Source organism: Neoarius graeffei, chromosome 4 (genome assembly GCF_027579695.1).
Source record: "Neoarius graeffei isolate fNeoGra1 chromosome 4, fNeoGra1.pri, whole genome shotgun sequence".
In the NCBI taxonomy this organism is placed as follows: Eukaryota; Metazoa; Chordata; class Actinopteri; order Siluriformes; family Ariidae; genus Neoarius; species Neoarius graeffei.
In genome coordinates this window covers 21,651,981-21,677,989 of record NC_083572.1, presented here as the reverse complement: position 1 = coordinate 21,677,989, position 26,009 = coordinate 21,651,981, and the positions used below count along the sequence as shown (strand labels likewise).

Genomic DNA, 26,009 nt, shown 5'->3' with positions numbered 1-26,009 from the left:
ACATTAGCCAATGTGAGAGAGGCCTTCAGTTGCTTAGAAGGACCCTGGGGTCCTTTGTGACCTCGCCAACTATTACACCCCTTGCTCTTGGAGTGATCTTTGTTGGTCGACCACTCCTGGGGAGGGTAACAATGGTCTTGAATTTCCTCCATTTGTACACAATCTGTCTGACTTTGGAATGGTGGAGTCCAAACTCTTTAGAGATGGTTTTGTAACCTTTTCCAGCCTGATGAGCATCAACAATGCTTTTCTGAGGTCCTCAGAAATCTCCTTTGTTCGTGCCATGATACACTTCCACAAACATTTGTTGTGAAGATCAGACTTTGATAGATCCCTGCTCTTTAAATAAAACAGGGTGCCCACTCACACCTGATTGTCATCCCATTGATCGAAAACACCTGATTCTATTTTCACCTTCAAATTAACTGCTAATCCTAGAGGTTCACATACTTTTGCCACTCACAGATATGTAATATTGAATCATTTTCCTCAATCAATAAATGACCAAGTATAATATTTTTGTCTTATTTGTTTAACTGGGTTCTCTTTATCTACTTTTAGGCCTTGTGTGAAAATCTGATGATGTTTTAGGTCATATTTATGCAGAAATATAGAAAATTCTAAAGGGTTCACAAACTTTCAAGCACCACTGTATGTATGTTCTCTAGCTCTTCTAGCTTGAAGCTAGACTGTTTAGTCCACATCCTGTTATTATTTGAGGCAGAAAAATAGAAATTATATATCATATCATTTGATAAATTCCAACCTAGTCATATAATATGGTATTTTCTGCTAGAACACCGGTCACTGGGGTTCAGAACATTATGCTGGACTTGGCGTTTTACCATGTTTTCTATGGTATATTTAGTAAATTTACATTTTTGCCAACATCTTTATGAACTTGCCAGGAGTAAGATTTACCTTTAAATAATAATTCAAAATTACAGGTTGCGGTTTTAAATAAAAAAAAAATCAAACCCTAAATACAAACATTAAAGTGCATATTCTGGACCAATTTCATTTTTTTTTTTTTATATGAAAGTATGTCCCTTTACACACTCATCCAGAAGGGTAATTTTGCACAAGGCCATCTGTCTACAGCAGAAAAAAAAAAAAAACACGTCTGGAAAAATCCCAAGGGAGTCTGGAGCCAGATTTGTGACGTTACCTGCGGAAGCATGAGCAGGCTGCGCGAGCTTGCACGGTTTCAGTGCACAGCCTGTGTAGACCAAGCGCTCCCATTTCTCTCTCTTTGTCCGGTCTCTTGGAAAACGATGAGTACTAATCCCATCAAGATTGGTGTTGCTACACCCTCCTACGATACATCTGTTAACCATTTTAATACTTACGTGATAACGTTGAAGAAATTTGCAGAAAACCACCAGGTCGTTTTCTCATAAACAAACCAGCGCTGACATATGATTCAGAAGAAGGCGTCCCGCACGTGACGTCACGAAAATCAATGTTTGCCGGGAAATCCAAATACCAAGTTTTTTCAGAGGCGGACAAATTCGCCTCAAATGGCTTGATTTCAACTGAATTTTTCTGGTATTGCGCAAGGTAAAAAAATTGCACAAAATGTAACAGATATTTGACCAAAGTTTAATATAAAATAGGAGAATTACATTGATCTTGCTCCTGAATTTACCCATGATATGCACTTTAACAATACAGATTTTATGTAAATTAAGCCAAAGGTGAAGTATCGGAGATCCTCAAGGAAAAGCAGAAGCTTTCAGAGTGGCAAACTAAGTAAAATGTTTTTAGGCTTTCCTCAAACTGGCAGATTTCTACATTGATATTCAGCACTCAATGGCTGCTTAATAGAAATGCAGCTATTTCAGTAGAACATATCCTTAAACACACTTACCTCGTGTTTCATATCGTCCATTCGGAATCTATGCAATTTGTGGCCACAAACATGTGATTGATTAAATGCAGAGCTTGACCACTCTGAAAGCTTCTGCCTTTTCCTGGGAAGATTGGATGCTTCACCTTTGACATACATATGTATATACAGTGGGGAAAACAAGTATTTGATCCCTTGCCGATTTTGTTGGTTTGGCCACTAATAAAGACTCGATCAGTCTGTAATATTAATGGTAGGTGTAGTCTAACATGCTGAGACAGAATATCACAAAGAAAATCAAGAAATCGACTTTAAAGAATTTGTATTAATTTATTTGCATTTTATTGAGGAAAATAAGTATTTGAACTCTCTTGCCAAAAGGACTTAGTACTTTGTGGCAAACCCCTTATTAGCAAGCACAGAGGTCAGACGTTTTTTGTAGTTGATGACCAGGTTTCTGCACATATTAGGAGGAATTTTGGTCCACTCTTCTTTGCAAATGACCTCTAAATCATCAAGATTCCGAGGCTGTCGCTTGGCAACTCTGAGCTTCAGCTCTCTCCATAGATTTTCTATAGGATTCAGGTCCGGAGACTGGCTGGGCCACTCCATGACCTTGATGTGTTTCTTCTTCAGCCATTCCTTGGTTGCCTTGGCTGTATGCTTTGGGTCATTATCCTGCTGGAAGACCCATCCACGACCCATTTTAAGCTTCCTGGCAGAGGGAAGGAGGTTTTCACTTAGGATTTTACGGTACATGGCTCCGTCCATCCTCCCATTGATGCGGTGAAGTAGCCCTGTGCTGAAAAACACCCCCAAAGCATAATGTTACTACCTCCATGCTTGACAGTGGGGATGGTGTTCTTGGGGTCATAAGCAGCATGTCTCTCCCTCCAGACACGACGGGTTTAACTGATGCCAAAGAGCTCAATTTTGGTCTCATCTGACCATAACACCTTCTCCCAGTCACTCTCCAAGTCATTCAGATGTTCATTGGCAAAGTTCAGGCGGGCCTGCAAATGTGCTTTCCTAAGCAGGGGTACTTTGCGAGCACTGCAAGATGTTAGACCATTGCGGTGTAAAGTGTTACCAACTGTTTGCTTGGTGACTGTGATCCCAGCTGCTTTAAGATCATCCACTAACTCTGCCCGTGTTGTATTAGGTCTATTTCTCACCGTTCTCATGATCCTGGAAACCCCAAGAGGTGAGATCTTGTTTGGAGCCCCAGACCTAAGTCAATTGATGATCATGTTGTGAGTCTTGTACTTGCGCACAATTGCACCAACAGTTGTCACCTTAACGCCTAGCTTCTTGCTAATGGTTTTGTAGCCCATACCGGTCTTGTGCAGGCCTACAATCTTCTCCCTTAAATCCACAGAAAGCTCTTTAGTCTTTCCCATGTTGGAGAGTTTGGAGTCTGACAAACTGATTGATTCTGTGGCCAGGTGGCTTTTATACAAGTCATTAGTGATATCAGGTGTCTTCAATTTAGGTGACAAGGTAATTTGGAGAGTCTAACTTGTCTGTATTAACAAGAACTCTTGATGGTTACTAGGGGATCAAATACTTCTTTTTCTCAATAAAATACAAATAAATTAATATAGATATTTAAAAGTTATTTTCTGGATTTTCTTTTTGATATTCTGTCTCCACATGTTAGAATACACCTACCATTAAAATTACAGACTGATCAAGTCTTTCTTAGTGTGTAAACCAACAAAATCAGCAAGGGATCAAATACTTGTTTTCCCCACTGTATAAATTAATCTATATTTCCAAGATTTTCATTTAGGATTCTTATTTTTTCTTTTCCAAAGCTATAACATGCAATTCCACATGATATGTTTTTAACTTGCAGAAACTTCAATTTATTAAACAAACCAAAGAAGAAAAAGAATTTTATCTAAAGTGACATGTATATAGTTAAAATATTAAAAATTCTTATTTGAATACTTTTGTCAGCTTCCAAGCTCTATACCTCTAAGTGTCTCTACATGACTCTGCTCATATCTATCATCCATTTCCTATCCCTAACAGATGCATTGCATCCAATCACTGATTTATTGTCCATGTCCAGAGCAGCCAAGAATGTCGACCTCAGGCGAAGCATCCAATTAGTATGAAGAGAAAGTGATGACCTTAGCTTGTGTTTATCTGGCATTGTCCTGCGTTTGTGCAGGAGTGTGTGCATGCATTCAGTCAGACAGTTGCTCACTTTACTCGGTTAGCACAGTGAAGGATGGTGTAAATTGCTCTATCATCCAGTGAAGTTCGCCTCTCTGTGCTAAAACACAAGTCACTGTGCCTACAATCGATGAAAAGGGTTTCTAAGCACCACATCAAGACATCAGTGATCAAACCTGCATTTTCAGGCAAATTTTTATTTCTATATTCAACAAAATACAAGCTTTTTCTTAACAACTAAATACACAATTTAAAAAATTATAGCAGTTCACCCAACTAAACAACTGAATCCTTGCTCTGTTGTTGCAGTACTATTTGGCATTTAATATGATCATCTTTGAAAATACAACGTAAGCAGACTCCAGTTCATTTGATGTGCTTTGTGGAAAGTTTGCCAAGATAGAATATGAGCAAGTAGCATACTGAGCTCATTCTCATGGTTGTGTCAAGTGTTAGAGTGAATCAGAGTATATAATGTGATCAGCTTGCAGTACTTCAGCTCTCCCTATACCACCACAAATCTGTCTGAGGCCAGACACAAATCTGACTGAGGCCAGACACAAATCTGACTGAGGCCAGACACAAATTTTTAATCTGGAGTATCAATTCCACTGCATTATGTAGTCTAATCCCAGCTTTCAGACAGCTTCAAAATGCCCAGACCCATGCCAATATTCCAGTCTTAAAAATTTTCATTACGGTTTATTGACCTGGTCCATCAATCCATCATCCACTTTGTGTGATTAAAAGAGCTCAGTAATTAATTTTGCTTTACAATTAGTTTAGCCTCCTAAATACCCTTCATCTAAAATGGTCCTTCAAGGGCAACACCACCACCATTTTACAGAGATGCGTTTAATGAAGATTTTCATTACGCAAGATTGTGACGAATAATGAATGGCAATTAAAAACGAACAACAATTGCTGTGTAGGTAATTGACCAATCAATAAAGCTTACCCAGAGTGTCCTTGAGGTTCTTCACCAGTGAACCCTTCTTCAGGCTATTTTTCCTTTCCACGTAGTTGGATGGTACGTAGCCTGTGCGGTTGGCTGCATTGCGAACACGCCACCACGTTTTCGAGTCGTCCAAGAGCCAAAGGCGCTCGTTCTTCCGGATGTCAAGTTCCTGCTCTTGCTGTGCCGAGTAGTCCCACTTGGCAATCACAATCGCCTCCTCTGACATCTTTCATGGAGTCACACTAAAGACAGAAGGCATTGGTTAATTCCAATGAACAGTACATGGGAACGCCATTTGCATATACACACACTACTGTGCTAATTACCTCTATTATAATCTCTAAATAAGAATGTGAATGCAAGAGAGTCCATGAATAGGATCCCTTGCTCAGCCACAAACCGAAAGAACCCAGATGTTGGTTGCCATCTCATGCCCCTGGCAACCTGGGTAATTGACCATGGATGGGCAGCGACACAGAATCGGGAGGCCTGCCAGCTTGAGGCAAGCTTTTTTTTTTTGGCTGAGAAAGGCCAGATCCCACTTGCTTAGTTATACACACATGCCACGTTCAGACTACAATCACACACCTAAAACTAACAACTCCTTTATTAAAGCTTTCCCCAGATCCACTTAAATATTGTAAATTATTTAATAGCTATAAAAGACCAAACAGTGAAACAGCTTTGCATGTAAAACACTCTAGCTTAAAATATGGAACCATGGCCAGAAAAGGAGAAACTGAATGAGAAAGGGGAATGCGAGGGAGAGAGCAACAGATGAACCAAATGCCTCCGACAAGACCTGGCTGACTGAAATGAGGCAATGGAGTGTGACGGATCTGTGACAATCCACTTCCTGCCTCAGGGATTCTTACTCACACTGCTATCCAATCACAGTGACAGGAGCCATACCCATACCAACCACTGGGGAGTTGCAGGTACAGAGGTCAGTGCAGGATTTCCTGAAAGAACACTGTGCCATCCATCATACTGCACATAATTCATGGACATTTTGCAGCCCTCTGCGTGTGTGTGTCTCTCGCTCTCTATCTCTCTTTTCCAGTTGGCCCAGTACAGCAGATAATCTACCAGTCACTGAGCATCATAACAATGGTGAAGCAAGCCTGCAAGATTATGAGCTTTTGGGTGACAACTCTCACAGACTTTACGCTACTTTTAAAATAAGCATATCAGCATTTTAACCATGCAGATAGGACACATTTATAAATGCTTTATTAATTTCATACTGCTCCTGAGTGGCAGACCAGAGAAGTGTTCACCCTGTCGTCAGGAGACTGCAAGTTCGAATCCTAACAATGCCACAGTCATCTGTGGCCAAGGAAGCAATGCTGGGTGGGAGGCATGGTATTATTCTCTCCCTTGTCAATCACTGTGACACTACGTAATTATGGGCCTCTGTGAGCTCATGTTGCTGGAAGAGGGCAGATAGCACTTTCCTTAGAATGTGGGGGGAGAAAAAAGGGGGGGGGGGGGCGTTGCTAACTACACGTCCAGGAAGAAGAACATGTTAGCCTTCAACCCAAGATGGGATAGAATTGGCAGGTGACCAAATTGGGGAGAAAATGCAGAAAATAAATAAATAAGGTATTATTTCTAGATCGTCTCTACTCATGCCAGAAAATATTAAAATAAATTGATGGACTGTTTGAAACAAATTGAACATTGTCTCAAATGAACACTTAGTCATATCAGGTCCATATGGCAACGCAACGCTTGCTGAAAACGATGCAATACACATGCCACACCTCTAGGGGCGCTGTAAGACGGTCCCTTCGGAGACACCAGAACAATAGAAGAAGTAACAACGCATGCGCATAAACTATTATGCGCGAGACTTCATATAAGCCACAAAGTCAGGAAAATCTGTTCGTAAAATTACATTATAATGACCAAATACAATGAAAAGTATTTTTCCAGTCTCACCTGTGAAAGGTAATCCCATGTGATCTCGTTTGGACAGAAAACCTGTTGGTACAGTTAAACGCAGCTAATCTTTATTCTCCGCTTTGACCTATCCAAAATGGCGGCGAGGATGACGTATGATTCTACGCGGAAGGTGGCGTCTTTAATGGTCCGGAATAAATTGGATTAATTTGCTCCTCTACGCCCTTTTTGAGGAATGTATTGTCGGACTTAAATCAACATCTGAAGAGGTGAGATCGCTCCTTTTTTCCCCTATTTTTGCTGGCGGGATTGCACCATTACACAATAAATATTCACAGTGAAAATATTTTGTAAGCGCGTTTCATGAACCAAGTTATAGGATTTGTTGACAACTCGCATCGCAATGAGAAGATCATTGGCACTACTGGTGTTAAGAATCAGACCATTTCATAAATGAATATTTTGCTGTAGAGCTGCAGTGTTTGTACAATTGCATGTTTTTGCTTCACTATTACTGTCACTATTCTGCTTCTTGCATTACTACTGTGAACTAACACTGAACATAATAATAATAATAATAATAATAATATCCAAGCTCGTGTTTCACTCTCACTAGTGCTCTGTAAGGCTTTTTCCTGGTGATATTCGTTACACTTCTACCCGGCGTGAAGCACTCACAGTCATGTGGTTGTGACGTCATCGTAAACAAATCCATTCTACTCATCCAGACGACTTCACAACGGCAACGTTGCCAGATCTTTCCACTCTGGAACCCGTTCTCAAAAAGATTGCGTTTTGGGCACCCAAAACGCCGGTGCCGTGTGGACGCCAGGCCTAAACGATAAGCAATTGTATCGGAGTCACCTGAATCCGTTGCCGTGTGGACAGGGCCTAAATACAGCACATGCCATTAAACTACGATGATGTCAGTGTTGGGAAACAAAAGAACCAAAGAATGAAAGAGGTCACTAATGTTCCATTGACTAATACAGGTAAGGAATTAATACATATGCAAATATTAAACATTCATCCATCCTATCCTTTTTTTTCCATCCAACCCATCAGTCAGGGAAGCTGGAGCCCATTTCAAATTAAACTTTTGTGATATAAAAATCAACATCACATATGGAAGAAGCTGTTCACAGGACAACAATAGACAAGACACTCCATAAAACCCATTGTGGCAGGAACAAAACAATTACTCCCCCAGTAATTGTTTTGTCCCCCCCGTTGGGGGAAAGCCCTATGAAATCCTACTTGGGTTTTTGCCAGAATTTGGCAGAGACTCGTTAAAAAGGACCAAATCTGAACAAGCACTATGTTTTGCAGACACTGCTCTTCACAATCATCCCCACAATGAAGCATGGTGGTGAGAGAATCATGTTGTGGGGACGCAAGTGAAAATTACTATTCACCAATTTGAGAGAGCTTGAGCAAAGCATTTGATTGACATGAAACTATAAAACATGCCCCTTCTTAACCACTATTGTTTGACCATCCCCACAGTGAAGCACGTTGGTGGTAGCATTGTCCTGTGAGGAAACTGTTCATCAGCAGAGACTAGGAAACTGGTCAGGGTTGATGGAAAGTTGGATGTCACCAAACACAGGGAAATCTTAGATGATGAAAAATAGAGGTCATTATTTTCAAGAATTAATCAAAGAAACACTCCTGCCTATTCCTCCGCCTCAGTCTCACTACTACTCAAGCATTATGAAAGCATTAATCCTTTAAAAACAAACAAACCTGAAACCTCTATAAAAAAAACTTGCTGATAAGCATGCTTTCAGAGAACCTACAAGCAACACCTCATCCTATTCTCTCCATCTTTCCCACCACAAAGTCTACAATGTACACGAGGCCTATGGGAATCATCTCTGACCTTGTTCATTCAAGGCAGATGTTTTGGTTTAGTCCACAGCCACCCATAATCACCCTTGCAGCTGGAAAAAATGATCGGGTTGAGGGCACGAGAGAGCAATTTTGTTTCCACAAACAAAAATCCCACGATATTCCGTCAACTTGTGCTAGGACATTAAGCAAAGATTAAGCCCACATGGAAGCACAATCAAGAAACAATCCTCTCAAACTATCCTTTTTTCTTCATCTTAATGCCCTTCTTCATTTATCACCTCATTCAACAAGATACAAGGAGAACGGTGCTGTGAACTGGTTTGTCGCCAAACAGAAAAGGGGGAAAGTTGAGCAAGAGTAAGCAGTTTTTTAACTACTCCATTTTTTACAAGATGCACCACTGAGTGTTTGAAAGTAGGAAAGTCTTACTCAGAGAAGAGGAAAGAAAAAAAAAAAGTGTGTGTGGGGGGGGAGGAGGGGGGCCATCAAGCATCTGTCAGAGATAAGTATGAGAAGATCTGAATAATATAACAACCACCAACAACACTCACTAACCCTCATTATCCTCATGAAAATTAATTCCTTCAGTTTTTCGGTCTCTGATGTGAAAGTGTGAATGTGCAGAATTAAAGGACATCAAAATTAGACTGGTTTGACACACTGGCCCTCATTTATCAATCTAACATAGAAAACAGCCCAGATCTGAGTGCAGAAATCACTGAGACAGGGTTCATATGTGAATCATGAAACGTTCGTATCTCACCAATCAAGCGTAAGAATGATCAATGATGACAATTATGGTGGCTGAAAACCCACCATCTAAATATTCTCGGTTTAGAGGCCATGCCCCAAGACTTCACAGCATGGAGATGTGTAATACAGACAAGAAGAGAAACTCTGCAAGTCCAATTGAACAAATTATTTCTGTTTCGCAGCTTGAATAAGTAGTATCAAAGGAAGTCAGAAAAATACAGTATGGTAAGAAATCACTGATGCAGTCAACAGCATTGCTGTCAACAATCAAACCTCGGCAGATGTTTGAATATTTAATTTACAGTGGTGCTTGAAAGTTTGTGAACCCTTTAGAATTTTCTATATTTCTGCATATATATGACCTAAATCATCATCAGATTTTCACACAAGTCCTAAAAGTAAATAAAGAGAACCCAGTCAAACAAATGAGACAAAAATATTATACTTGGTCATTCATTTATTGAGGAAAATGATCCGATATTACATATCTGTGAGTGGCAAAAGCATGTGAACCTTTGCTGTCAGTATCTGGTCTGATCCCCTTGTGCAGCAATAACTGCAACAAAATGTTTCCGGTAACTGTTGATCAGTCCTGCACACCGGCTTGGAAGAATTTTAGCCCATTCCTCCATACAGAACAGCTTCAACTCTGGGATGTTGGTGGGTTTCCTCACATGAACTGCTCGCTTCAGGTCCTTCCACAACACTTCGATTGCATTAAGGTCAGGACTTTGACTTGGCCATTCCAAAACATTAACTTTATTCTTCTTTAACCATTCTTTGGTAGAATGACTTGTGTGCTTAGGGTCGTTGTCTTGCTGCATGACCCACCTTCTCTTGAGATTCAGTTCATGGACAGATGTCCTGAAATTTTCCTTTAGAATTCGCTGGTATAATTCAGAACTCATTGTTCCATCAATGATGGCAAGGCATCCTGGCCCAGATGCAGCAAAACAGGCCCAAACCATGATACTACCACCATCATGTTTCACAGATGGGATAAGGTTCTTATGCTGGAATGCAGTGCTTTCCTTTCTCCAAACGTAACGCTTCTCATTTAAACCAAAAAGTTCTATTTTGGTCTCATCTGTCCACAAAACATTTTTCCAAGAGTCTTCTGGGTTGTTCATGTGATCTTTAGCAAACTGCAGACAAGCAGCAATGTTCTTTTTGGAGAGCAGTGGCTTTCTCCTTGCAACCCTGCCATGCACACCATTGTTGTTCAGTGTTCTCCTGATGGTGGATCATAAACATTAACATTAGCTAATGTGAGAGAGGCCTTCAGTTGCTTAGAAGTTACCCTGAGGTCCTTTGGAACCTCACCGACTATTACACACCTTGCTCTTGGAGTGATCTTTGTTGGTTGACCACTCCTGGGGAGGGTAACAATGGTCTTGAATTTTGTCTTGAAAAATGGTCTCCATTTGTACATAATCTGTTTGACTGTGGATTGGTGGAGTCCAAACTCTTGGACTCCTCATGAGTCCAATTCCAATTCATGATGCCTCATGAGCATCAACAACGCTTTTCTGAGGTCCTCAGAAATCTCCTTTGTTTGTGCCATGATACACTTCCACAAACATGTATTGTGAAGATCACACTCTGATAGAGCCCTGTTCTTTAAATAAAACAGGGTGCCCACGCACACCTGATTGTCATCCCATTGATTGAAAACACCTGACTCTAATTTCACCTTCAAATTAACTGTTAATCCTAGGAGGTTCACATACTTTTGCCATTCACAGATATGTAATATTGGATTATTTCCCTCAATCAATAAATGACCAAGTATAATATTTTTGTCTCATTTGTTTAACTGGGTTCTCTTTATCTACTTTTAAGACTTGTGTGAAAATCTAATGTTGTTTTAGATCATATTTATGCAGAAATATAGAAAATTCTAAAGGGTTCACAAACTTTCAAGCACCATTGTATGCATCTATGATACAGTATATAGGCTACACATAAAAGTGATAGCATAGCTTATCACAAATCTTTAGATGTAGGTGAAGGAAAAAGGTCAGACCTCAAACTCGCCACCAAAAATTACAAGGTTGTGGAGTTTCTTTATTTTCTCATTTTAATGATGTTTCATATCAACCCGAGCCAGGCACCAGTGGTGCTCAGCCTTCAGCTACACAACCCGGCCCACAGCGCCAGGCAACCACAAGCTGACAGCGTGCGCATATCCTCCGACCTCCATGTTGGCACACCACCACCCTGGCTGCCTTGGTAGACGAAAGTGACTTGATAGCCACTTGTCACTCTCCATCAAAAAAAAAAAAAATCCCTGAGACCATTAGTGTGAGAAGCAACCAAACAGCAGACAGATAGGTTCAACAACCAGAAAAAAAGCCCATCTCCTTTATTCTTCCTGTTTTACTTTACCAAAACCAAACCGTTTTGTTGAAACACTGCTGACAAATCTCAAATCCTAAACTTTGGCCAACAACTTGCTGACAGAAAATGTGCTACATGAGCTCACACTAGTTAGTTTCCCTTGCTGCTACAGTCTGTAGTTGGTTATATGTAATTACATTGTGTACCACAGTGCAGTTAAATCCTCAAGTCTGATTGGTCAGAAGCTGTGCAACAGCAAGGCTCAGGTTCAGCTGTGACCTTCACCTCTTTCGCATATCCCACAATCCACTGTGCGGTTGGAAACTTCCGGTGGCCAGGCCCAGGCTGCTGATAACAGTACAAAAAGCAATACTGGGCTACATCATCAGTTTCGATGTTCAAATATTACAGTTTTACATGGTTTCACAGATTTTTTTCAAGATTAATACTGCTCAAAATGATTGCACATTTACAATTTGTCATTGATGTAAATGTACACTGTTAATGTTGTTGGCTAGAAAAGGGCTGTATGGGCGATAATATAAGGGTGACCGATTAAAAGCTTCTGTGCTGACGAAAAATACCATGGAACCAGTAACTAGACATATAAAAGCAATCACATTTCAGCTTGCATCCTATATTTGAGCATCGAAAACGATCATATAGCCCAATATTGGTTTTTGTACCGTTATCAGCAGCCTGGGTCTGGCCACCGGAAGTTCCCAATCGCACAGTGGATTGTGGGATATGTGAAAGGGGCGAATGAAAGATAGGGCTCAGATGTGCTCATTCGAATACAAGCAACTTGTACGGCAGAAACGGCACACAATCTAAGACTAATAATAAATGGTGTTGTTGAGAAAAATGTGTAATTGTTGATATCATGGTTTTCCCCAAAGCGTTTTAGCATATCAGGCCCGATACGCTTGCTCTGCCTGCCGATACACTTAGTCGCTTTAGTTAAAATCCGATACGCTTAGATTTACACTGATACATTAAATTTCCTACCCACAAGTAACTAGATCAGGGGTCGGCAACCCTAGGCACGCGTGCCACAACTGGCATGCCGAGGAATTTCCAGTGGCACACTGACGATGATGATACACAAACCTAATTATTCAACACATTAAAGATGTTCAAACGTCATCTTGAACAGTCATTGGCTGTTGCATGGCGAGCCTGCTCTTTTAGCATGACTACACAACAATATAGCGCCCCCCTCCCAGTGTTGCCAGATACTGCTGACGTTTTCCAGCCCAAAATATGTTCAAAACCTGCCAAAATGCACTTAAAACCGCCCAATCTGGCAACACTGCCCTCTCCCATATTTCTCACGAGATGGGCCCACTTGATGCAGCAGTTGCGCCAAGATGGCAAAGAAGCCGACAGTTCGGGCTTTCCTCTCCTCGTGGACCAAAGAATATGGGTTCGTTTCTCAGAGGGACCGTGCTGTGTGCACGTTGTGTTTTGAAAGTGTTGTGTGTCGAACATCCAGTGTTAAACGTCATTTCGAGGCAAAGCACGAAAAGACTTTCAAAGATCAGGCAGATGGGGACGAATCAATCTCACGCGCAGTGTGCGGATATGGGAAGCAAGCCCACATTTTAAAAGTCTTTACCTCAGCTAAAAACAATGCCACTGAAGCTAGCTATATAATTTCTCACTGCATAGCTAAGCATGGAAAGCCATTCACAGACAGTGAATGCATTAAGGAGGCCTTTCTCTCCAGCTCGGATAGTCTTTTTGAGGGGCTGCCAAATAAAGAGACAATAAAATCAAGAATAAAAGACATGCCCATATCAGCCAGAACTGTTGAGCGACGAATTGGTGAAATGGCAGAAAACGTAAGGGTGCAGCAAACAACTGGCATAAAAGATGCAGTGGTATTTAGCATTGCGCTTGACGAAAGCGTAGATGTGAATGATGTGGCACGTTTGGCAGTGAGGGCAAGATATTGTGATGTGACTGTGAGAGAGGAGCTCTGCTGTTTAAAGCCAATGAACCCTGCTGGGCATCTTTACCCGAAAAGTTCAACTGTCGTCGCAATATCGCACTGGCTTTGTCGTCAGTGTTCGGATCAACATATCTGTGTGAACAGATTTTCGCACTTGAAGAATGTACTTTGCCCCTCCCGAAGTCATCTGACAACGGGCCATTCAGAAGCATGTGTCCAACTCAAAGTGGCCAATTACCATCCCCACATCTCGGAGCTAAGTAAGGGGAAGCAGGGCCAGGGATCACACTGACTGACAGGTAAAACATTTATTTTGTAACAAGACTACTTCAAATTTGCAGTTTATTGTTAAGCCACTTTATGTAGGCTACTTGTCAATGTTCTCTGACACTCATTATTTAATTTTTTTTTCTGTAGTTTTATTATTCATCAGTTCCATTTCCATTAGGCTGCTACGTCTTTATTGTGAATAACTTGGGCCTGTTGCCTACTGAAAGATTTTGGATGTTATTTTGTGAATTTGTATAAGCTGCTTACAATGTTGTTATCCAATGCGTGTGTGTGTGTGGGGGGGTGTGTTCTTAAACCTTGTGTGTGAGGTTAATGGCATAAAACAAGTGCAATGGTGTTTTACATTCGCTCAATGCATTAAATATCCATATCCGTCTAAAATGTGTGGTGTCTAATTACACATAGTTAACAACACCTATTTGAATGGCACACTAACTAACAAGAAAATTTCTAATTGGCACTACATGGCAAAAAGGTTGCCGACCCCTGAACTAGATACATAGGAGAGCAAATAACAGATCCATTTACATATTGATTGATATTTGTGTTAAACAAGCGGTCTTTTTTCCCAATGTTTGTGTTGATTCTGTCAAAGTAATATGTCTGCATGGTATGATGTAAAAAACTGTAATCTGTTGGCTATGTTAAGATCACGTGTTCAAACTGTCCAAAAAAAAAAACATCGAAAGAAAACATCAAACATCCCGGAATTTTCCGATTCATTATAAGCGATCTCATTGGCTGCCGATGTTGTCCCCCACCAGACGGACAAAGCCGACCGATTTTAATCACAAAAGTTTGACTTCGTCTATTATCATTATGGCTTTGACCAAAGATTGGTTGACTAAAAGTCAACAAACCCAAGTGAGTGATGGCGCACAAAACCAGACAACTGTCACGACAACAAAAACGTCGTCAATTTTGATCATAGCGACTGGCTCAAAAAGCACTCACTGGACAATTTGATCCACATCAGCATGGATGACACCGAGATGGACTATGAGAGGGTTGCCCAACATTGGGCCAAGCAAAAGCCAAGGAGAATTAATCTGCTTTAAAGAGTAGAAAACTTGATTCATTAGTTTGGGTTGAAACTGTCCAAATGTGTTAAAATATAGCATCATTTCAAATAATAATCATAAGCATTTTTGGCAGTGTGATGTCACTGGGATCCATTTAACAAAAGGCGGCTCCGGATTATTCTTTTGTTAAAGGGTCACAGTGATGTCACACTGCCAAATATGCTTATCATTATTATTCAAAATTATGCTACATTTGACACTTAACAAATTCTCTTCATGAATGTGTTTATAAGTACATAATCTTTCTGCAAACTTAAATGTATGAATTAAGTTTTCTTTTCCTTTAAATATATTTTAATCTTAATCTAGTCCATTTAATAAAGTGCCAAAATTTAAACTTTATAATATGCAGTTGCCTTACTTTTCTTTTCAGTGTATCTTACTTATACATACATTATGGTAATTGCATCAGAAACATTCTAAATCATTACAGTTATAGTAATACAGCAACTTATTTTAAGGTGGCAGTTCTTAGGTTCAGATCCCTTTGTGATCAACAGGAGGTCATGATGATCGATTCTCTTCATTGGATTGCATAAGATGGAGCAAACCACTGTTCTTATTTTCATGCACATTTTTGTTACAGCACTACTTGATCATAGATAATTAAAGGATCCCCGTAGATTTTCAGTCTATCATATACCCAAGTAATCTATAACAAAAACAGTTTAACTTGCATGTTGAACTTTAAGGTGAAATTTCAAATGTGTATACATCAATACTATTTAGGTCAGAAATCACTGAAACACTGGTAAAATCTATCCTATAAATCATATGCATCTAAAACCTATCAAGCCCTGAAAATGCACCTGAGAGCATCTATTTTCAAAAAATGCCCCCGGACCCCCCTAGTTTCACTTCACGCCTTTGGCCCTCGCCTTCACGCCATTGGCACTCAGTTGTCTGTGTATTATCATGCCAGAATTTAGGGCTTTAATTTTTCTCTGGGGAAAACACTGGATATGGTGAAATTGTGTGAGATGTTTGTGCAACATTTATGTAACAAGTCAAAAAAATATCAGCACTTTGTAACAGTCACAAGACTGAAGTCTTCAGGACAGAAGAGTTTACAATTTCTGGTTTCTCAGTGAAACTGTCTTTTTTGAGAGAGAGACACTTTATTGTTTATAACTTGAGTGATAACAGGAACTAATTATTTCCCTCACAGATGCTCACAGTGATTTGTTGATGACAATATTTCATTTATCAATAAATGACACATTTTTGTCAGCTTGTAGTTAGATCTAATGTCATTAAATCTAACTACAAGCTGACAAAAAACGTGTCATTTATTGATAAATGATACATTGTCATCATCAACAAATCACTGTGGTAATATCAATATTCAGGCACTGCCTAAAAGCGGAGCTCCTCATGAGTGTATGAGCAAAATATTTGCAAGAGCGCAAAATCAACCTGAATAGAATAATACAAACCATCGAATTGTGTAGTGTCGTGTATTTCACGTCAATAAATTGCTGGATTGTCTTGTGACAGGGACACCAATAATGAGATGCGCATCGCAGTTACGAATACATATTTATTCCTTTCTTTGACACCGCATGCCATGCACCAGAAACAACACCACAACATTTATTATGGTGTGACCAGCAGAGGCTGGTGCCTGGTGTTCAGCAGTAAAATATCGCTTTCACTTTACTTCATCAGTATATAGTTACGGTCGAATATCAAACTCGATATGTCAAACAGTTGTCTGGTTACATCGGTCACGTCCACGCACATTTGAAGCTTGGACCGCACACACCATTAGGTTTAATTAGCATGCACCTGTCCTTGATTAGAGCGCAATCACAGCATATAAGGGCTCTCAGTAACACAGACTTAGACCCCGTCCACACGTAGCCAGGTATCTGCTAAATCGAAGATATTTTTCTACGTTTTGGCCTGTCATCCACATGAAAACACATCAAAAACGAATATTTAAAAAAACTCCGGGCAAAGTGAAGATTTTTGAAAACTCCGTGTATGCCTTTTCGTGTAGACAGAGATAACTGGAGTTTTGCGTTTTAGAATGTCACAATCTGCGCCAAAAAAATGACAACAAATCTGCCCTGACGTCAAACGTGCGACCGTTGTTTACTGCAGAAGCCAGATTAAGCATGGACAAAGAGTAATGGATCGGAGTAGTGCCTTGAAAGCGTTAATTATTGTGCAGGTGCTATTTACATGTTTAATTTTAGAAGCCCAACTACTGACAAGATTCCCAATCAACGTTTTCTTGCATCTTTTGAAGTTTATACTCCAAAATTGTGTTAAGAAGCAATTCTGTCTCCGAGTCTGTCCAGATGAACGAGCTTGGCGCCATGTTTTATGTTTAGGCGGAAGTGACGCCAACAGAGGGCTATTCTGATGTGATTAGGGGGTAGGATTTGGAGAAATAATGCCATCTACAGGTTTGGAATGCTTATGAATGTGATTGAAAACGCAGATGTTCGGTTATGTGTGGAAGGGATTTTTTTCGAAGACGAGGTGGTGTGGATAAAACATTTTTTATAAACGGAGGGAGGGAAAATGTTCGGTTTTAAAAATACCCGGCTACGTGTGTACATGGCCTTAGATTAGATTAGATTAGATTAGATGAGCCTTTATTATCTCTACTTGAGAGAAATTTGTTTTGGGCAAACAAGAGAGTGTGATTTTACAGAACCATATAACATAAATGTAGCATACTAAACTAATTAACAACTAAACAAGTAACACTAAACAAGTAACATGCAAACATAAATACATCCTAGTTCATCTGCCTCCACACCCCCCCAAACAGACAGCCCCTTGTATTACAGTCCATAGGTATTGCACACAGCCATTTCCCTGAGCTACTTAACACAAACATTGGTCAGAGAGATATCATTATAATAAAAATATTACACATAAAACAATATGATTGCATAAAATTACACCACAACCTAAAAATAATACCCCCCCCAACTCGCACCACACTAAGACCTACTATTAAGTAGTTTAATTGACCAAGGAACCATTGAGAGTTTTAACCTATTTGTTTTACAGTTTGGGAGCCTATATCTCCTTCCTGAGGGTAACATTTCATATTCACCATGCAAAATATGTTCCTCATCCACTGAGATTTTCAATCCCTGTCTCCTTACTGCTTCATCAAATAAAGCTTGCAATGATGTAGGAGGGGGCATGCCCATAATTTTCCCAGCTCTCTTAATAAGGGTATGCAATTGAGCTTTCAGTTTAACAGACAGGTTCCCAAACCATATTATGATGCCGTATCTGATGATGGATTCAATGAAAGCCCTATAGAAGGCCATCATAATATCTTTCTCAACGCCAAACACTCTCAACCTCCTCAGAAAATGAAGACGCTGACTGATCCTTGAACATAAAAAGTCAACATGCTGGCACCATTTTAGTTGAGAGTCAAATAAAACACCTAAATATTTATATGTGGATACCTGCTCCACTGCCTCCCCATTTAGTGTCACCAAATTATGGTTACCTATGCAGGGAACAGCGCGCCTTTTGGCGGATGGCGCCTTTTTCACGGCTGAATCGCGCAGATCTGAATTTTTTTTTTTAGGGGGGGGCGTTGGAGTGTCTGATTATAATTTCAAAGTAAATTCTGTATTAAAATTACTAAATAAGCAAATCCGTTACAGTCCATGAAACAGGAAGTATAAGGATGAGGAAAAAACAGTTTAAATCGGGAAGCTGCGCACATTTGTGCAGCCTGAGCGGCAGGACTGCGCAAATGTGCGCAGCTTCCCGATTTAAACTGTTTTTTCCTCATCCTTATACTTCCTGTTTCATGGACTGTAACGGATTTGCTTATTTAGTAATTTTAATACAGAATTTACTTTGAAATTATAATCAGACACTCCAACGCCCCCCCCCCTAAAAAAAATTCGGATCTGCGCGATTCAGCCGTGAAAAAGGCGCCATCCGCCAAAAGGCGCGCTGTTTGCATCCCTGCCTTTGGATCTAGGGTCAAAGATGATTTCTTTTGTTTTGCTCACATTTAAAACCAAATTGTTTGACTCACACCACAGCACAACCTTGTCTATTTCTGACTGATAGACAGATGCATCAGAATCCTGTGTCAACAGACTAAGGCCCACTTTACACGGGGACGGTATAAAACAAAAACGCAAAAGTCCGTTTTCGTTCTCACTTTTTTCCGCGTCTACACGACCGTTTTCAAGGAGGAAATCTGCGTCTATACGGTGATGCATAAATGTCTCCGCTATGTCTGCACGCATGCGCAACATCTTCCGTCTTGTCTGATCTGCACATCTGCACCGCTGTTCTGTCAAGTTATCCTACCAAGCCTACTACGCATGCGCGAAATCCAGGAGGGTAGGAAAATTTAACAGTAGTTTTGTCCCACCGATCAGCTGGGCTGATAGAAAATCGGTGAGAATTTCACGCATTTGCCGATTTTTATGTTTTGTGCGTATTGGTCGAGTCTTTGGCCGAGTCAAATAATTTGTAATGACTTGTTTTGAATAATAAAACGGTCTGTATGAGAACTTGCTAGGATAACTTTACAGAACACCGGTCCGGCTGAGGTACTGTAGTGCTCGAGGGAGGAGCAGGAGCAAACCGAAACTCTTTTAATCTGCCTTTATTAAGTAACACTCACTCTTGTTTCGGTGAAGAAGAGAAAAGGCAGTGTCCATCTCAGCAAAATAAACCCGTTCAGCTGCTGGTTTTGTTTTCAGTCTCGGGTTTATGGTTTCACGAGCGGCTTGAATAGGCGGCGCGTGCGTGTGTAACTTGGCGACACCAAACTGAGGAGCTCGAGCCGGGCGGGTGAGCAGGAAAACACATCTACTGCATTAAAACACAGAGCAGCTTGAAGGTCCGTTGGATCGATGTAATCAGACATGCTCTTACTTTTTTACTTACTTTCTTACTTGCCGGGCTGGCATGTGCAGTATATGACATATGTATGACGTAAACGCGTACCCGACGTGAGCAGATCCAAGCAGAGTTTCGCGTATTGGGTAGTTTAGACGGATATGCAACAGGGGCTGTTTTTAACTTATCCACTTTGGAAGGCGTTTTCAATTTTATCCGTTTTTCAGCCTCGGAAACGCCGTCCCCGTGTAAACGAAAGGCACTTCTGATAAAATATTTAGTCGTTTTTACCCGACAGCGTCCTCGTGTAAACGGGCCCCAAGAATGACTGTGTCATCTGAAAACTTGATAATGTAATTATTTATATACTGACTTCTACATTCATTAGTGTATAAAGTGAATAACAGAGGAGAACTCACGCAGCCTTGTGGGACTCCAGTGTTGATTGTCAGTGTGTCAGAGAATGCAGAATTAATTTTGACTTGTTGTGTTCTGTCAGTGAGAAATGCATGGTACCATTTTATCATTACAGGGCTGACTTCCATTCGTTGTAACTTCTCTAAAAGAATTTGAGGCACAATTGTATTAAACGCAGAACTAAAATCCATAAAAAGTAATCTAGCATATGCCCTTGTGTTTTCTAGGTGTTTGAGTATGAGGTGAGATGTAGTGCATAAGGCATCATCAGTGCTTCTCCTATCCTTATAAGCAAACTGATAGGGGTCAAGGAGATGTTGGACCTGTGCTCTTAACTCACCCAGCATTATACGCTCAAATGATTTCATTACCACTGATGTTAACGCAACAGGTCTAAAATCATTATTCTCACGTGGACAAGATTTCTTAGGTACAGGAATTATTACCGCTTTCTTCCAACCTGAGGGTATACAATGTGTGTCTACAGAGAGCTGGAACAATGGGCCCCAAGCTGGTGCAAGTTCATGAGCAAAATCATGAAGGATTAATGGAGAAACCCCATCTGGCCCACTTGCTTTCCTCGTATGCAAAGCCCTGAATGCCTTCACAACAGCAGAAGTGCCAATAACTATATTGGGAGCATTGACATTACATGATAGTCTAACTGCCCTGTTCCCATCATCCACAATATCAAACCTTTTATAAAATAAATTTAACTCATTGGCACGCTCCTTTTCATTACACACATTAAGTGTCATTGCCCTATTATTTAGGTTTGTCATGCCCTTTATACAGTCCCACATCTCTTTTATGTCCTTTGTTAGGAAAGTTTCTTTAATCTTTAGTCTATATTGTTCCCGTGCCTCCCTTAGTTTCCATTTCAGTTCTTTTTGGGCGCTCCTTAGTTCTAATGCGTCATTATTCCGAAAGGCGCTTTGTTTACGCTTAATACAGTCCTTGATGTCTGGGGTAACAGTCTTTATTATTGGGGTAAACTTTTATGGTTTTCTTCGGCACCACCGTCTCGACGCAAAAATTGATGTAATTCGTAATCACGTCCACTTTATAGTCTAAGTCGTTCTCCTGGTGGAAGACATCCCAATCCGTCGCAAAGAAACAACCACTCAGTTCCTCTTTATATGAGTCCGCCCACACACTGACTGTTTTAGTGATTGGTTTGCCTTTTTTAATAGCTGGTTTAAACACGGGGATTAATTGAATGATGTTATGATCAGAGTTTGAGAGCGGAGGCCTGATTTTAGCAGCATATGCATTCTCTATATTACCAAAACACTTGTCTAGTAATCTGTCCTTTCGAGTGTTGTTTTTAACATATTGCTGAAACCCAGGTAGTGCGCTGTTCGGGTTGCAATGATTAAAGTCCCCCATAATGAAGATTGGTGCGTCGGGCTTGTTTTGTAATTGCTGGTGAACACAGTCTGCAATGCGAGAAGCAGCTTTCGCTGCATTACCACTCGGCGGTATGTATACAACACAGACAAAGATATTCCCATAATCCCTGGGTAAATAAAAAGGTCTTAAACGTAAACACAGTAGTTCGACATCGGGAGAGCAGACTTTATCCTTAACAGCATAGTTTGTGCACCAGGAGTCCCTGATGTAGACGCAGACACCACCACCCATCCTTTTACCAGAGCTACCATCCCTGTCCAACCGGACGTTAGTGAACCCCTGTACCTGGGTCAGCTGATCTGGGAAATCCTCCTGGAACCAAGTCTCCGTGTATGCCATCAAGCACGCCTCCCGATATTCATGACAAATCCTGGCATTTAAGCGTAGCTCGTCCAATTTATTCCTTAGTGAACGCGCGTTACTAAAGATGATTGAGGGCAAAGGTGGTCTGTCGCGTCTCCGCCGGAGTCGTTGCCGAATGCCTCCTCTTCTGCCCCGCTTACGCGGCCTCTGTCTCTCTCGCTGCCGAACCAGATAGCCAGGGACATTTTCTAAAATTCCAGCCATCGGGGTAGCTCTTGGTCACAGTGCTAAGAGCAATTCCCTTCCGTAGCATAGCACCTGTTCGCTTCCTCCAGGTGACCTGTTGATCCCGTTGGCATATTCCACCCAAACAAGGGATGTAATAATCAGGATCACCAAAAGTCCGTACACAATCGTCCTCCACATACTGGCAGATGAACTTACAGACTTTTCACACTTGACGAACTTGACAGACAGCACTCTTAAAACACGATAAACTCAAAACAAACAAATAATCACATGAGCTCCCATGCCCAGGTCGCAACAGTGCTGCGCCACCGGAAGTCACTTTGTAAAGTATACATTCTGTACTGTGTCTGACGTGATCAAGCCTTGTATTTTGTCTCACATTTCTGGTTTTGACGGTGTCTCACTCGACCACCGCCTGGTTTTCGACTCTGTCTCCGTTTTGGATTGGTTTGCTAGCGTGCTTTCAATAAAACTCTTCCTGTACTTACATCCATCTATTTTCGTTACATGACAGAAACTGTCAATTATTCAACAAGCTAGTGGACTAATAAAACTGTTTTAACTAGCTTTATATAAAACTGTCATGAATATTTTCTATAAAACGTGTTAGTAAATAATCCCATGTTATTTTTTAAAAAGCAAATAAAAATAAGTGCTGGATGAAAACCATTCTCTCTTATGTAAGTAAAAGATACAAATTTTGTTGTCTGGTGGTCAAATGCTTGAGATATGTTGCCTTGCACTTACGATCGGGTTCCCTGTGGTGGTACATGTATGTAATTTGTACGAATGTCCTTTGGTCAAAAGCCATCAAAAATCAGGTCGATGCATTACCATATTCTCTTAGCTATGGGGCTCCGCTCCATGTGTTTTGCTCCGCGATAAACATAAAATGCTGGATCATATAACAGCGCTATTCCTTACATATTAGCTACCAATTTTTAGCCTAGCCATTAGGTTTCCACAGTGTTCGAACTATGCCGATATTTTTAGGGGGTCCCTTTTTTTCCCTTTGGGGTGTGTGTGTGTGTGTGTGTGCTTGCGCTTGTCTCAGAGCGCGGATCTCCAAACACATGAGAAACCTATCTTACGCACATATCACGTGGACTCCACACCTCCACACACGCATCGCGTCTGAAGTCATAACTCATCAGGGGAAATCGTGTCCACATTGGCATGTTCAAAAAACAACCTTGCGTCAACAATGATACCACACGCAAGAAAAAAAAAAAAACAGTCAGGCTACTCAACACATCTGATCCACAGCAGCACCAAAGCATCACTGGAAATCATGTCAACAACCAATCTTCCATTTCAACACGCGTCAACAAACAAATGGCACCACAAACATGAACGAATCGGTCAGCAGCAGTCGTTGTCATATCGGTTTATTTTATCTTTGATGTAAACACAACACTTCGGATATGCAAATGCTTCCCGTTACACACGATTGCTATGTCAATAAACATCATTTTGTCAATATTTTAGAGACCCCCCAACATTTCCCAAATCATGTTTTCAAGGGATCTCATGTCTGTTTCAGGGGATCTCGGATCCCCCGAGTACCTCCGTAGTTCGAACGGTGGGTTCCCAGGCAATCAAAACAACTGGACATCACACGGGTGCATTTATGGATCCTGTGGACTTGCTTTATTAAAAAAAATTAAAATAAAAACTAGATAGAACTTGACGCCAATGGCGTCGATGGGGATGCCTCCGCCTGGTAGACTACATGCCTTAAGTTGTGATTTGGGGATGGACATTTGACCTCACAGTAATCCTGACCTGGTGAAATTACTTGTATTAGCCTTGAAGATATTGGCCCCGTTCACACGAGTACGCGGCCTCACCCAATACGCTGTCGTTTTGAAAAAAATCTCTGTAAACACGGTGTCATTTCGATTCACTGGAAACGACCCAAAACGTTGTAGTACATATGCCAGGCCTGTATGTGGTGCTGTGACGCCGCCACACCAATACACTAAAACCGGAAGAGAAGCCATGGAGCATGCGTATAAAGGTCACGCGCTGTTTACAAAACAAGCTCATAACACGAGAAGTTTTGTTGCTCCTCGCAGTAATATAAAAGCAGAAGGTTTTGTTGTAGCAGCCGTAATAGACCGAGTTGTTTCTGCAGTACGAGCACAAGCCTGTAGTCCGCCGTTGTTGTTATGACGCGTCTAGCGGCGGCGGCTGAGGTTAAAGGTTAGAGAGGCGGGGCTTATACGTCATCGTTTCTGAAAAAATCCGCTTCGCCGTCCAGACGACTCCGGGCTATCCAGCGTTTTAGGATTTTCCCACTCTGGGACCCGTTTTCAAAAAATACCAGTTTCACCCCTCGAAAAAGCCAGCTCCGTCTGGACGCGAGGCCAAAACGATAAAAACGATTTATGCGGATTTGACAAAAACGTACTCGTGTGGACGGGGCCATTGTGTTCACAAGATTTTCAGACAGACATTTGACCTCACAGTGGCCTTGACCTTAGACCTTTTGATCTCAAAATCTAATCAGTTTATCTTTGTCCCCAAATGCACAAATGGTGAAAGTTTGGTGAAATTCCTTTGATTTGCCTTGGAGATATTGTGTTCACAAGGTTCTCGGACAGACATCTGACCTCACAGTGACCTTGACTTTAGACCTTTTGATCTCAAAATCTAATCAGTTCACGTTTGTCCCAAAGCGCACAAATGGTGAAGGTTTGGTGAAATTCCTTTCATTAGCCTTTGAGATATTGCGTTCACAAGGTTTCGGGACTGACACACACACATGGACAACCCGAAAACATAATGCCTCCTGCACCTTACGGTGGCGGAAGCATAAAAATAAAAATTTTTATACACACACACACACACACACACTTGTCCATTCTTGAGTATAATGCAATTTGGTGAGATTACCGTCTGCTCACCCACATTTGTCTCAGGTGTGGGATTTCAGTATCAGAGCACTGTTACAGTGGTGCTTGAAAGTTTGTGAACCCTTCAGAATTTTCTATATTTCTGCATAAATATGACCTAAAACATCATCAGATTTTCACACAAGTCCTAAAAGTAGATAAAGAGAACCCAGTTAAACAAATGAGACAAAAATATTATACTCGGTCATTTATTGATTGAGGAAAATGATCCAATATTACATATCTGTGAGTAGCAAAAGTATGTGAACCTCTAGGATTAGCAGTTAATTTGAAGGTGAAATTCGAATCAGCTGTTTTCAATCAATGGGATGACAATCAGGTGTGAGTGGGCACCCTGTTTTATTTAAAAAACAGGGATCTGTCAAAGTCTGATCTGAGATTTGTGAGGACCTCAGAAAAAGTGTTGTTGATGCTCATCAGGCTGGAAAAGGTTTGGACTCCACCAATCCACAGTCAGACAGATTGCAGGGTTCTCCACTTTTCAAAAATAAAAGGTGGCGGAGGGGGGCTGGGGGACAAAGTACCCCTGAAGCTGACGGACTTCGGGCTTTTTTTGACAGTGAAACTGGCCAATAAATGGATAGGAAATGCTAAATCATTGTTAAAATCATTTTACAAAAAATTAGCACACTTACTATACATATCTTTATTGTCAATGTGAGACTCATTTGACATTTCAGTTGAGACTGAT

General features: G+C 40.9%; 1 protein-coding gene across 2 annotated transcripts in view; it reads right to left on the bottom strand.

Annotated features, from left to right (window-relative positions):
* The window catches only part of nck2b (NCK adaptor protein 2b), a 153,371-nt gene that overhangs the window by 30,832 nt on the left and 96,530 nt on the right, over positions 1-26,009 (bottom strand). Inside the window, exons 1-2 of one of the 2 annotated variants that reach the window (XM_060918177.1) lie at positions 6,936-6,955; positions 4,992-5,233 (exon numbers count right to left, since the gene is read on the bottom strand). In XM_060918177.1, coding sequence (XP_060774160.1) covers positions 4,992-5,217 — 226 coding nt within the window. In that variant the 5' untranslated portion in view covers positions 5,218-5,233; positions 6,936-6,955. Of the gene's footprint in view, positions 1-4,991; positions 5,234-6,935; positions 6,956-26,009 lie in introns of those variants that run through there. The other variant, XM_060918176.1, reaches the window with a different exon arrangement.